Source organism: Rattus norvegicus, chromosome 6 (genome assembly GCF_021556685.1).
Source record: "Rattus norvegicus strain SHRSP/BbbUtx chromosome 6, alternate assembly SHRSP_T2T, whole genome shotgun sequence".
Lineage (NCBI taxonomy): Eukaryota > Metazoa > Chordata > Mammalia > Rodentia > Muridae > Rattus > Rattus norvegicus.
Genome location: NC_141539.1, coordinates 16,229,200 through 16,242,535, shown reverse-complemented (window position 1 = coordinate 16,242,535; position 13,336 = coordinate 16,229,200). Strand labels below are relative to the sequence as shown.

The following is a 13,336-nucleotide window of genomic DNA, read 5'->3' as shown; positions in this document are numbered from 1 at the left end:
GAGGGGTGTGAGGGGTGTGAAGGGTGTGAGGGGTGTGAAGGGTGTGAGGGGTGTGAGGGGTGTGTGGGGTGTGAGGGGTGTGTGGGGTGTGAAGGGTGTGTGGGGTGTGAGGGGTGCGTGGGGTATGAGGGGTGTGAAGGGTGTGAGGGGTGTGAGGGGTGTGTGGGGTGTGCGGGGTGTGTGGGGTGTGAGGGGTGTGTGGGGTGTGAGGGGTGTGTGGGGTATGAGGGGTGTGAAGGGTGTGTGGGGTGTGAGGGGTGTGAAGGGTGTGTGGGGTGTGTGGGGTGTGAGGGGTGTGAGGGGTATGTGGGGTGTGAAGGGTGTGTGGGGTGTGTGGGGTGTGAGGAGTGTGAGGGGTGTGTGGGGTGTGAAGGGTGTGAGGGGTGTGAGGGGTGTGTGGGGTGTGTGGGGTGTGAGGGGTGTGTGGGGTGTGAGGGGTGTGTGGGGTGTGTGGGGTGTGAGGGGTGTGTGGGGTGTGAGGGGTGTGTGGGGTGTGAGGGGTGTGTGGGGTATGAGGGGTGTGAGGGGTGTGAGGGGTGTGTGGGGTGTGAGGGGTGTGAGGTGTGTGAGGGGTGTGTGGGGTGTGCGGGGTGTGTGGGGTGTGCGGGGTGTGAGGGGTGTGTGGGGTGTGAGGGGTGTGTGGGGTGTGAGGGGTGTGTGGGGTATGAGGGGTGTGAGGGGTGTGTGGGGTGTGAGGTGTGTGAGGGGTGTGTGGGGTGTGAGGGGTGTGTGAGGTGTGCGGGGTGTGAGGGGTGTGAGGGGTGTGTGGGGTGTGTGGGGTGTGTGGGGTGTGAGGGGTGTGTGGGGTGTGAGGGGTGTGTGGGGTATGAGGGGTGTGAGGTGTGTGAGGGGTGTGTGGGGTGTGAGGGGTGTGTGGGGTGTGCGGGGTGTGAGGGGTGTGAGGGGTGTGTGGGGTGTGAGGGGTGTGTGGGGTGTGAGGGGTGTGAGGGGTGTGAGGGGTGTGTGGGGTGTGAGGGGTGTGAGGTGTGTGAGGGGTGTGTGGGGTGTGAGGGGTGTGTGGGGTGTGCGGGGTGTGCGGGGTGTGAGGGGTGTGAGGGGTGTGTGGGGTGTGTGGGGTGTGAGGGGTGTGTGGGGTGTGAGGGGTGTGTGGGGTGTGTGGGGTGTGAGGGGTGTGTGGGGTATGAGGGGTGTGAGGGGTGTGCGGGGTGTGAGGGGTGTGAGGGGTGTGAGGGGTGTGTGGGGTATGAGGGGTGTGAGGGTGTGAGGGGTGTGAGGGGTGTGTGGGGTGTGAGGGGTGTGAGGGGTGTGTGGGGTGTGAGGGGTGTGTGGGGTATGAGGGGTGTGCGGGGTGTGAGGGGTGTGAGGGGTGTGTGGGGTGTGAGGGGTGTGAGGGGTGTGAGGGGTGTGTGGGGTGTGAGGGGTGTGAGAGGTGTGTGGGGTGTGAGGGGTGTGAGGGGTGTGTGGGGTGTGAGGGGTGTGAAGGGTGTGTGGGGTGTGAGGGGTGTGAGGGGTGTGTGGGGTATGAGGGGTGTGAAGGGTGTGTGGGATGTGAGGGGTGTGTGGGGTGTGCGGGGCGCTTAGTGTAGGGTCTGAAACATGGACTTAGCAAAGGTGGGAAGAGCGGGACACACTCAAGAGGTGGGGCAGGAGGCCCTCAAGTGCATGCAATCCAAGTCATGCAGTAAGACCCTGTCTCAAAAACACGGAACTGTAATTCTCTTCTGGGGTAGGCCAGATCTTGCTTATCCTTTAAACAAAAGATTAAATATAAAATAATTTTGCTGAAAAATACCTTAATTTCTGAACTGCTTTTGCTAAGCAAACTTAAAATATCCATTAAAAGATTAGTTGTGGGACTTAAAATAGTCTACCTTTTTCAGGCCTGTATAATGAGACCCTGTCTCAAAAAACAAAAACGAAGCTACCCTAGCTTTTGTGGAAATAGCTGGTGAACTCCTTTCCTCTGAGTCAAGCACTAAGAGAAATGTACAGACGCCATGGTGGGGGCGGAGCCTTCTGCTTCCACAGCTGAAGTGCTGTGCATTCTGTTTAATTTCGATTTCCAAGCCTCTAAAGCACTTCACATTCCTTATGTGTCAGCCTGATGGAAGGCTTGGAAAGCCTTTCAGCCATTTTGAAAAGAACCAATGGGGAGGAAGTTTCTAGTTAGAACATCTCTGCTAATGAGTGGAGAGGCGCATCGGAACCGGCCATGGTCTAAAAGTGGAAGGGGTGGCTCTGGGTGGGGACAGGCGGGTCCCACACTGAGCTGACTCAGGAGCACCCACTGTGTGTGGAGGGGTTTGAGAGGCAGCAGGTGAAGAGTTAATGAGAAAGCTCGAATGCTCTCCCACCCCTCCATCCAGGGAAACATTTGTGCTTAGGTTTTCTCCTTGCCCATATAATAAAAACAAAATATTACAAAGTTATAGTTTAAATCAGTAACAATATATTAATTATATAATTAATTATATAATAATATATTAATTAAGTAATAATATATAATTTCTTAGTAAAACTAAGTACAACAATCTTTTTAAGTTAAAAACCTCCCTATTTTTAAATATCACATGATAAACGTGAGCATTATTGAATTCTTTGTTTTAAATGAGTGGTCTGAATGAATTTGTACCCCCTTACATACTTCCTCTGTGAGCCTTTTCTTATGCCAGAGTTAAAGTTGTCTCGTGACTGCCACGGGAACGAGAAAGCTGGCATCTTTACTTTAGATCACACAGCTGAGCCACTCTCCTTGCCTTTGAATGGCAAGGGATTGGAGGCAAACAGGGACCAGCAGTCTGCAGAGAAAGCTCGAATGTCTGCTTACACTGCATCAGAGCCTAACTCTTGGTGGCAGGACCTCCTTTCACCGACCTGAAATGCTGCCGTTTGGTCCTCTTAGATCTACCCGGAGAGGATTCACTAGTTCTTTTTTTTCAGGCTCTACAGGCAACTCAGAAAAGAAGCTAAAAAGTCAATTCAGGCAGCACCAGTGTGACTGTCCCCACCCGCAGCTGCCACAGCCACCTTGTTGGCAGCAGGGTGCCTGCAGATGCCACAGTTACCTTTACTATACGCCTCTCGTTGTCTAACCAACCCAGTTAGATCGGGGGAGTTTTTCTTTTAGAGCATAGTAAGACTGCTCATGTCAACACACACCACAAACATTTCAGCAAACACAAATGTACAAACTAAAAACAAATTCTGATTGTTGAAGTGGTGAAATGATTGGTGGGCTCACAGGGGTCCTTTCCACACCACGCACTCATGAACTCTGGGTACCGAGGCAAGCTTACCGCGCTCGCTTAAAGAGCTTCTGTTTTGTGTACTCAGATGTAAGTGTTTTGAGGAAAGACGTTGCTCTGGTTCAAAGCTGCGCTTTACTGTTAGAGGATGAGAAAGCAGAGTGTGATTTATCTCCCGTTTGTCTCTAAGTTTACCAGCAAATCAGAAGCTCTGCTACTGAAGATGCGCGGTGTCATCAACCAGTTGGCATTCGGTATTGATAAGAGGTATTGGTACATATTTTCCAATCAGTTCCCCCGTTCCCGGGTGTCTTGTCTTCCGCCACCACTTTCCTCTGCTTGTGATTTTCCTCTATTAATTTTTAGCACGTGTCTTTTCTGGCTTTGTCCTGCTCGTGGTTTGAGCTGGCTGTGGTGTTTGTCTGTCACAACCAGTGTTATTGGCCCATTTGGGTCATTGCTTTTATCCGTGACCTAACTGAATGTGTCCTTGTATTTACACTAGAGCATGGCAGCATATTCAATTGATGAACTAAATTACAATCTTTTTCTTTGCCATACAGCAAATCAATGTGTGTGGATCAAAATAAACCACTGTTTATCACAGCAGGATTGGATTCTTTATGTCAAATAGGTTGGTGAACTTATTAATATTGCTTAATCTTTTTAAGTTGCTTATTGATTTTCTCCTCCTGCCTCCTTGGTCTCCAGCACACCACCATTTCTGGCTTCGTTTTCTGACAGTTATCTGCATATTCATTTATCGTATACCCAGAATTGATGACGCTTCCAGCACACTTGTGATAGAAGGCAGGACACTGCATGGAGACAAACCACTCTCTATTCTACTAAAATATATGTACATACACACACATACCACACACACACACCACACACACACACCACACACACACACCACACACACACACCACACACACACACACCACACACACACACACACCACACACACACACACACCACACACACACATACATACACACATACCACACATACTTCTGGATTCTAGTTCCCCAAGTTTAGAAGACATTAGGAGTCCAGGGTGGTCAGAGAACTCTGGAGCATGTAATGATTAATCAGATATATGAGACCGAAGTGATGGGATGAACTGAGAACATTAGATGCACCCTAATTCTCCGATATAAGCCCGCCTTTCAGTTGGGTGCAGTGGTGTGTCTTATAACCCTAGCACTAGGGAGACCAAGGGAGGGAGATTGCCTAAACCTCAAAGCCAGACAGACTGGGCTGTACAACAAGACCCTCTTTCAAAATTTAAGGAAATAAAAAGAGTGAATAGTTTGCTTCAGGGCTGGAGAGATGGCTCAGTGGTTAAGAGCACTGACTGCTCTTCCAGAGGTCCTGAGTTCAATTCCCAGCAACCACATGGTGGCTCACAACCTTCCGTAACGGGAATCCAATGCCCTCTTCTGGTGTGTCTGAAGACAGCTACAGTGTACTCATGCATAAAATAAATGAATAAATCTTTTTAAAAAAATAGTTTGCTACAGCTACTGAGCTGTATTTTCTAAACTCCCAGATTCCATAGTCCAGTTATCAAGCCTCGTCTCTTCCCCAGAGAGCTATTTCCTGTGTGAAGCCCTTTGGGTGTGGTTTGATTTCTCACAGGGTAACAGCAGACCTTTCCACCCTGGCTTACTCTTGGGAGCTAAGGGTGCCCGGCTTTAACTGTGGGCACCTTTAGCCGTGAGCATAGAGTTTGAACACAAAGGGTGGATGTTGCCTAACGAATGGTTGTGTAAACCGATTGGCATCTTTTTTATTAGTGCCGGCTTAATCTCAGGAACACTGAGGAACACTGTGTGTGCTAATAGGTAACACATGCTTGGGATTCTCCTCTGAGAGAACAGTTGGCCAGAAGGGCTTGCTAATTTAAGTAAAAGCTGGAACTGAGACGTGGCTCAGCAATTAAGAACACTTGCTACTGTTCCAGAGGACCCAGGTTTAGTTCTCAACACCAGTATTAAATACACACACACACACACACACCACACACACACCACACACACACACCACACACACACCACACACACACACCACACACACACCACACACACACACACCACACACACACACACCACACACACACCACACACACATACTCACACACACACTCACACACACACCACACACGCACACACGCGCACACACACACACATACACACACTCAAGTAGCAAGTCAGTACTTTCACACCAAGATGGTAAGGGAGCCCTTGGAGGTTAACAGTTGAACATTTTGGGGTTAAATAAAGATGTTACAAAGGCTGAAAATTTCAGGTTAAAGATTGAACATTGCCAGAAACTAATTTTAAAATTTTTTCAAATTAATTTAAATATTGAAGTTATAAATACATTATCTTCATTAAAATAGTAGGGACTGACTGGGACTGTAGCTCAGTGGTGAGGGGCCCTCACATAAACGAGGCTCTTGGTACAATCCAGCACTGCCAGGCAGGAGAGGAAGTGGAGCCTCGTGTGTGTGCGCACGCATGTGTGCACGTGCGTGCGTGCAGGATCTCTCACATGTCTCTCCGGTACTCTGTGTTTACACATGTGTGTGTGTGTGGTGTAGAAACTTTACCAGTCTGTACTCTATATGCTTTAGTGGGCTTTCAATGTATATTCTCCTACAGTTCTAATTAATATTTGAACTTTTCCTGGTTATGGAACGTAGCCATACTTACTGCAGTTTATTATCCTCTAGGAATGAGCTTCTGGGTAGTGATCAGTTTCACGTAAAACAAGCGGTGCCACTGCATAAAATTAACACTCCATACATGCATATTTCTATTGTGAACACCGAGATCTGGAGTTACTGTTAACAAGGCACCAGTGGAGGGTGTGGGAAATCAGTTATAGCTCACCTGTTATGTCTTTCTGTCTGTAACATGGAGATGGAAAGTGAGTGACCTAGGATTGGTGCTTTAATAAACGCCATCTGCTTTATTAATAGTAATTTAATCTTTGTAGTCAATTGGGGCAAACTTTTCATTTTAGGGTCTCCTCCTGTTCCTGATAGTGACATTGGAAAGCTTCAGGCCCACTCACCTATGGAGCTGTGGAAAAAGGTGTATGAAAAGCTCTTCCCACCAAAGGTACATGCTTTCATCGAGGGGAGCTGGCCGGGTGACGGGATGCCAGGAGATAACTCCTCTCCTCCCATAACTGTAATTCCAGAGTACCAGCACCCTGAAGGCCATCCAGGACCCAGCCCGGGACCCACAGTATGCAGAAAGTGAAGTGGACGAGATGAGGGTTCAGAAGGATCAGGTATTCTCAAACCCAGTTTCACCAAAGTGTGGTATTCATTGGGAATTCATACATTTTCTTAGTTTTTTTTTTTACTTGTAAAATTATTTAAGTATAGAAAAAATTCTGACATGCAGTTAAAAGAAACTTGAAAATCACCCACCATTTCAGCACCCAAAGATAATGTAAATGTTCACACAGATCCTTTCCAATGTTAAGATGGGCCCTGGCTCCCACCCACGCTGCTGGGGAGACACGGAACATACTCTTGCTTGTAAGAGCCTTTGAAGGCGTTTGTTTCTTATTCCCTCCTTAGACATAGCTATGCCTCCCTTGTGCTAGGGAAGTTACCTTGTCCAGTTGAGGATTCTACCCTTTCAGACCAAGCCACATAGGCACACCTGACAGACTCTGGATCTCTGAAGAAAGGGCTTAGAAGTAGACAGGGCAGGGCACCCCGTTTCAGGAGGCCAGTCTCAAGAAAGAATACAGGGGTTGGGGAATTCCACCAGGGCACAAGTACTGGACATAGATTTTCAGACCTCCTTTTACTGTCATAAAATGAGATGCCACGTCATCTGTCCTTGTATGAGGACACGCTTGCGTAGCACACTCTGCAAGCTGGGAGCATGACCACATCTGGGCGGGTGTGCCGAACGTTGCAACTGGGACAGTCGCACTGTCACAGGGGTTACTTGGAGACACCTGTCTACTGTTCCAACACCAATAGTCGCTGGGACTGGTGACCAAGGCTCACCCTTTGCCTAAGACATCATAGAATTAAGTAAGCAAAATGTTTTATCTAAACACATTCCAGACAACTTGAGAATATGCTGTGGATATTTAAATGGCTTTGCAGCTGTAGGAAGGCACGATGCAGGGGCAATGAAGCGACCTAATGTAACCCTTACTGTATGTGAACCTTGGCTAGAGAGTTTACTGGAGGTCACTTCCCAATGGGTATTCAAGTGAATTATTAACTGTTATTATCTGTTTCTATGGCATCGTGACTACTTTAATAAAGTCACATGCACAGGGTTAGTAATATGCTGATGTACTTGGAACTCTGAACGTACACTTTGGAATTACATCACTTCTGACTTCACGTTGGATACAGTGGAGCGTCCATCCTCAACACTGTGTTCAGCCAACGCATCAGAGCAGCTAGATTCTCTTAGCTGACACTTTTTTTTAAAACTTACCTAAAAAACATTATAATATCTTCATTTTGCCAGTTTTATTTGTATGGTCCTGGTAGATAAATTACACAGATTTCAGATGCCAATATAGAATCTTCATAAGGTTTATACTTTTGCTGTAAAGGTACCACAATGATTGTCATTTAATGCTTGATTACTTAATTAATATTTGATTCTAAAGATTGATATCTAAAGGTAGATAAGTAGATAGATAGATAGATAGACGGACGGATGGTAGATAGATGTTAGATATATGAATAGATGGTAGATGAGATTGGGAGAGAAAATAGAAAACCTCTAAGCTTAAGGTGGAAGTCTCGCCAGTTGTCTAGACCTTTGTCTTGATGCTGTCTCCTCTGTCTTTTGATGACTATGGACTGCTGGGTAGCATTTGCCCCTTGAAAGTAGCATTGCAGTCCTTAGATCTGAGTTGACACTGAATGATAATATATTCATTTAAAAGAAAAGAGCTCAGCTGCTTCTGACTTAAATATGCTCTTAGGATTTGCCTTCAGCTATGTCACTGCTAAGAGCAACCTGCAGGCTCTCAGGACAGTGTGGCCTGGCTGCTCTAACACCTCTGACCCAGCACTTGCTCAGTCCTCTTCTGGGAAGAGATGACCTCCTATATCATCTAATTACAGTGCAGCTGCCTATGAGCGAGGGCTAGCTCTGCACCACAGGACATTAGACTTGACCTTCCTCTTGTCTTCTTCCCCATCCCAGCCGTTAGGCCTGAACAGAAAGTGAAACTCACTCATGCATGTGCAGTTAAGTTAGAGCACAACAGTTTTAGGATGGAGAAACAAACTCACGAATCCATTCAGATCCACCAGGAAAGCCCCGCTCTCACTCTTTCTATAAATAACCCCACCACCACATCCCACAATGCCTCGCTGGAAGTCTTTGTGACAAAGTACTTCTTTTATGGTAGCTGTTCAAATAAAACTCTTTTTGATGGTCTCATTCTGTAGCTCAGACTGGTCTTGCACAGACAATCCTGCAACCTCATCTCCCCAGAGGAATTATGGGAATATGCCACTGTGCTGTCTGCTTATATGTCAATTTCACACAAGCTAGAGCCATATGCGAGAGAGAACCTCAATTGAAAAAATGCCTCAGTAATATTGGGCTATTGACTGACAGGAGGGATGGCCCAGGAGCTAAGAACACTTCACTGTTCCTCCAGAGGTCCTGAGTTCAATTCCCAGCACTCACATGGTTACTCACAACCATCTGCAATGGGATCCCATTACCTTCTGATGTGCATAAAGACAGAACGCTGAACTCATATACATAAAATACATGAATACATAAATCTTTAAAAAAAAAAAAAAGGCCTGGGCTGCAGCTAAGCCTGTGGAGTGCTTTCTTTGCTGGTGTCCCAAGAGCAGTAACAAAGCAGACCGAGAAAGCTGTGGAGAGCAAGCCGGTCAGCAGCACCCCTCCATGGCCTCTGCGTCAGCTCTTGCCTCCAGGTTCCTGCCCTGACTTCCCTCACTGATGAATGGATGTACACATGCAGATACATATGTAAGTTAAAATAAACCCTTTTCCCCTCTAAGTTTCCTTTGGTCATGGTGTCTTATCACAAAATAAGGAGAACAGCACCAAGCATGGCCTTCAGTATCTGTCTTGAACCTAGTCCTTCCCCATACAGTGACGCCCTGTAGCCTGTGACACCAGCCCACACTGATCAGAGGATGTGTAGAAGACCACAGGTTTCCTGCAGACACGGTGTTTACAGATTAGCAGTCTTTTCTCTTATGGCCCAAATGTCTCTCCTGTCAGATTGCACATGGGCGCCATGGGCACCATGGGCACTGGGCCCGCTGCCTCGGTATTCTGCCGCCGTGCCTTTGCTGTCCTCAAGCTCTGCCATTCCTGACTGTAGGAATTGTGAACGTGCTACCTTAGTCCCTCACCTCTTCTCATTGTTTTTGTTAGAGGGACTGTCTGAGCCATGGTTACAGTTGCTGTGATGAAAGGCCATGACCAAAGCAAGCTGGGGAGGGAAGGGTTTATTCAGCTTACACTTCCACATCACTGTTCATCACCAAAGGAAGTCAGGGCAGGAATTCAAGCAGGGCAGGAAGCTGGAGGCAGGAGCTGGTGCAGAGGCCATGGAGGATGCTGCTTACTGAACTGTTCTACAATGCTTGCTCAGCCTGCTTTCTTATAGAACCCAGGACCACCAGCCTAGAGGTGGCCCCACCCACGTGGCCTGGGCCCTCCCCCATTGAGAAAATGCCTTACTAGATCTCACTGGCATTTCCTCAAGGGAGGCTCCTTCCTTTCTGATGACTCTAAACCACCAGGACAGGAAAATGACCATGCTGATATGTGATTTTAATCCCAGCCCTGGAGGCTGGGGTCTGCATAGGGAGTTGCAGGCTAGCCCCAGCTACACATGGAGACCATGTCCTTTAAAGCAGGAGCTGAGGGAGGGAGATTTCCCATTAAGGTCTTCTTGTTTAAATCCCCAGTTTAAAACATGCTGCTTGCTCCTAGGGCTAAGCTTTTATTAAGCACACTGACAACTGAGTCACATGGTTAAAGAAGAGCCATGTTAACATGTCCTAGTCTATAAGCACAGTCATCACAAAACCATAGGCCCTATGTCTTCAGAACCTTCAGGGCTTCGTAAGAGAGCTGGGGTGGATAGAGGTGAGCCTGGGTGGCAGCTTCCTGGGTTTGCTTTTTAATGGCTCTAGAAGCAGACACAGAATCTGTGTAAAGAAAACTCTGATGACCTTTCAAACACGGTTGTACTACTTCATCCGATGGCAACATCGAAACTCCTGTGACTGTTCGGGGTCCTGAATCAACTAATTACAGCTTCCCCTTCTTTGGCACGAAGGTGCGTTCTTTTCTCTATAATGTCATGTGCAAATTGTATATCACAGCCAGCAAAGAACTGCAAAGCAGTTGCCTTCCCTTGGTCTTGGTAAAAACAACCAAGCGATTCCAGTTAAAGACGAAGGTTGCAGTACGTCTTTCATAAATTCTGTTTTGTTTGTTTTGTTTTGTTTTGTTTTGTTTTGTTTTGTTTTGTTTTGAGACAAGGTCTAGCTGTGTAGTTATGGCTGGTCTGGAACAAATTATGTAGACCAGGCTGTACCCACACACCTAGAGCTCCCCTCTGCCTCCTGAGGGCTGAGGTTAGAAGTTGGTGCCACCACACCCAGTTATCCACTTTCTATGAGTTATCCCAATCTTCAGTGGTGTAAGTAGAAATTAACTGGCTAACTGGATTGGAGACTCTCAACCATAAGCCACGCTGAAGACTGGCACAGAGTTAGTATCATAAAAGTGTTCTAAAGTGTACACACAGCTTTGGAAGTCTACGGCAGCTCAGTTTTTATAACTTAAAGAATAACCATGAAGGATAACTGGCACTTCCTATGAGCACAGCCATGGATTTTGCTCGGAGCCACTGTGACCGTTAGTAACCTCAGCCAGTGGACAGTGCTCACCTATCTCCCAGAACAACCACACTTGTTGATCCAGAACCGTGACACCCTTTGTACAGTTGCTTATACAGTCGCCAGCACAGTGGCTGCCCGGAGATAACCCTTGGTGATTCCCTTTTGAGTGCTACTGTCCACCCACGGCTTCTCCTTCTGCTGTCAAATGAACTTATTTTAAAGATGTAGAAATCTAGGGGTTGGGGATTTAGCTCAGTGGTAGAGCGCTTGCCTAGCAAGTGCAAGGCCCTGGGTTCGGTCCCCAGCTCCAGAAAAAAAAAAAAAGAAAAAGAAAAAGAAAAAAAAAAGATGTAGAAATCTAGAGGAGAGAGCAGAGCTCTCCCGTCTTCTTCCCACGGTTGTTCTTCTGATGGGGCACATATGTCTAACACTGGTTTCACTAGGCTGCCCTAGACTGATTTCTTAATCAGTCCTTTCTGCAGACAGCTAGAGTTCCAGTGTGGAGACTTCACAGGGGCATCTGTCTGTCCACAGCCTACGTCCTTCATGGTTCTCGTTTTGTTTGTTGTTCTTTTTGATGTGGGGATTTGAACTCAGGTCTTAAGCTCTCAGGACAAACTCTCCACTGAGCCATCTCCAAAGCCATGTCTGTTAGTTTCTCTGGTCTTTAAGAAAGCCAGTGGTGGTGCAGGCCTTTAATCCTAGCAACTAGGAGGCAGAGGGAGGCAAATCTGTCAGTCTGAGACCAGCCTGGTGTGCAGAGCAAGTTCCAGGACAGCCGGGGCTACACAGTGAGCCTGTGTCTTGAAGAATCAAAACAAACAAATGAGTTTTGGGCTTGAGGGTTTTGTTTGTTGTTTGTTTAAGTTGGGGTCTTGTTGTGCAGTTCCCTATGTAGGCCAGGCTGACCTCTGCTGCTCTTGCCTCCCAGGGCCTGGAATTAAAGGCGTTTGCCACCATACCTGACACTACGATTTGTCTTCTCTGTGATGGGAAGAAGTGCATTGCTAGATAAGCACTCTACTCCTGAGTGACAGCCCCAGTCCTTGAGATCTTACTGTGACACCCAGGCCAACCTTAAACCTAAGGTTCTCCCACTCGCTGCCTCCCAACGCTGGCCTTCAGATGTGCACCAACACACCCAGCTCAATATGCCCAAAAGTTTCTTTTTAATTTATTCTCATTATTTTATTTTATGTGTGGTTGTTTACCTGCATGTATTCTGTGTACTCTATGCGTTCAGAGACAGAAGAGGGCACTGGATCCCCTGAAACTGCAGTTAGAAACATTCATGAGACACCCTGTGACAGCTGGAATCAAACCCAGGTCCTCTAGAAGAGCAGCCTGTGCCCTAGTACGACAGCATTCTTAAAAGCAAAAGCACTGTATTGAAGAATATCTACATCTCAAATATTGATAATCTGCTAACTTCAAACTAACTTTAGGAAAGAGTGAGCTTCACTTTCAAATATGGCTACTTTTAAATCTTGGCGATATAAATGCTTCCTTTGGCTAATTGAAAAGTCACTGCATATTCTGTGTAGGAAATAGTTCATGTCTGAGTGCTGCTTGGTCTGCCCGGAATCCCTAGGGCAGTCCTCTAGAAGACAAGCTCTCAGTGCAATCAGTCAGTGCAGGAAGCCTTGAGAAGTCTGGAAAGGCTGCTCTCTGTGGCTAACGGGGACTTACCTGAAATTATGTTTGTCTTAAAGTGATGCAAATCTTTGTTTCAGGAACTAGAGCAATACAAGAGAAGTTCCTCCAAGACCTGGAAACAAATCGAGCTGGACTCCTGAGCCTGCTACACTGTTGTGGGTTATGACTTCCTTCCCAAGTTCAAGGAAGATTATTTTCTTACCTTCTATGGCAACATGTGAAGAAAGTTGAGACATATAATCTGTTAGGGAAAACCTATTTCTTGTTCTGGTACAACTTCCTGATTATTCTGAAGTCCTTTAGAAGGCAAATATTCACTGTGTCATTCTTTTCTAAATAAAAGATTTTTCTATCACTTAGCATCTAGGTAGTATAAGTTTGTTTGGTGTGTGTACGTGTCTGCTCTTATTCTTTAGCATTATGAATCAAGGGTGTTTGTTACCAGCTTTTCTTACCTACTTATTTATCCTGTGTGTCCATGGTATGTTTATGGAGGTCAAAGGAAAACTTTCAAGACTCCTCTTACCATTTGGATTCTGACTATCAAACTCAGAGCAGCAAG

General features: G+C 46.7%; 1 protein-coding gene across 2 annotated transcripts in view; it reads left to right on the top strand.

The window, feature by feature from the left end:
* Positions 1-13,136, top strand: part of Dync2li1 (dynein cytoplasmic 2 light intermediate chain 1) — a 32,949-nt gene extending 19,813 nt beyond the window's left edge. Inside the window, 5 exon segments of one of the 2 annotated variants that reach the window (NM_001395083.1) lie at positions 3,397-3,473; positions 3,770-3,840; positions 6,240-6,337; positions 6,420-6,512; positions 12,852-13,136. In NM_001395083.1, coding sequence (NP_001382012.1) covers positions 3,397-3,473; positions 3,770-3,840; positions 6,240-6,337; positions 6,420-6,512; positions 12,852-12,914 — 402 coding nt within the window. In that variant the 3' untranslated portion in view covers positions 12,915-13,136. 2 annotated transcript variants of the gene reach the window in all.
* The last annotated feature ends 200 nt before the right edge of the window (positions 13,137-13,336 follow it).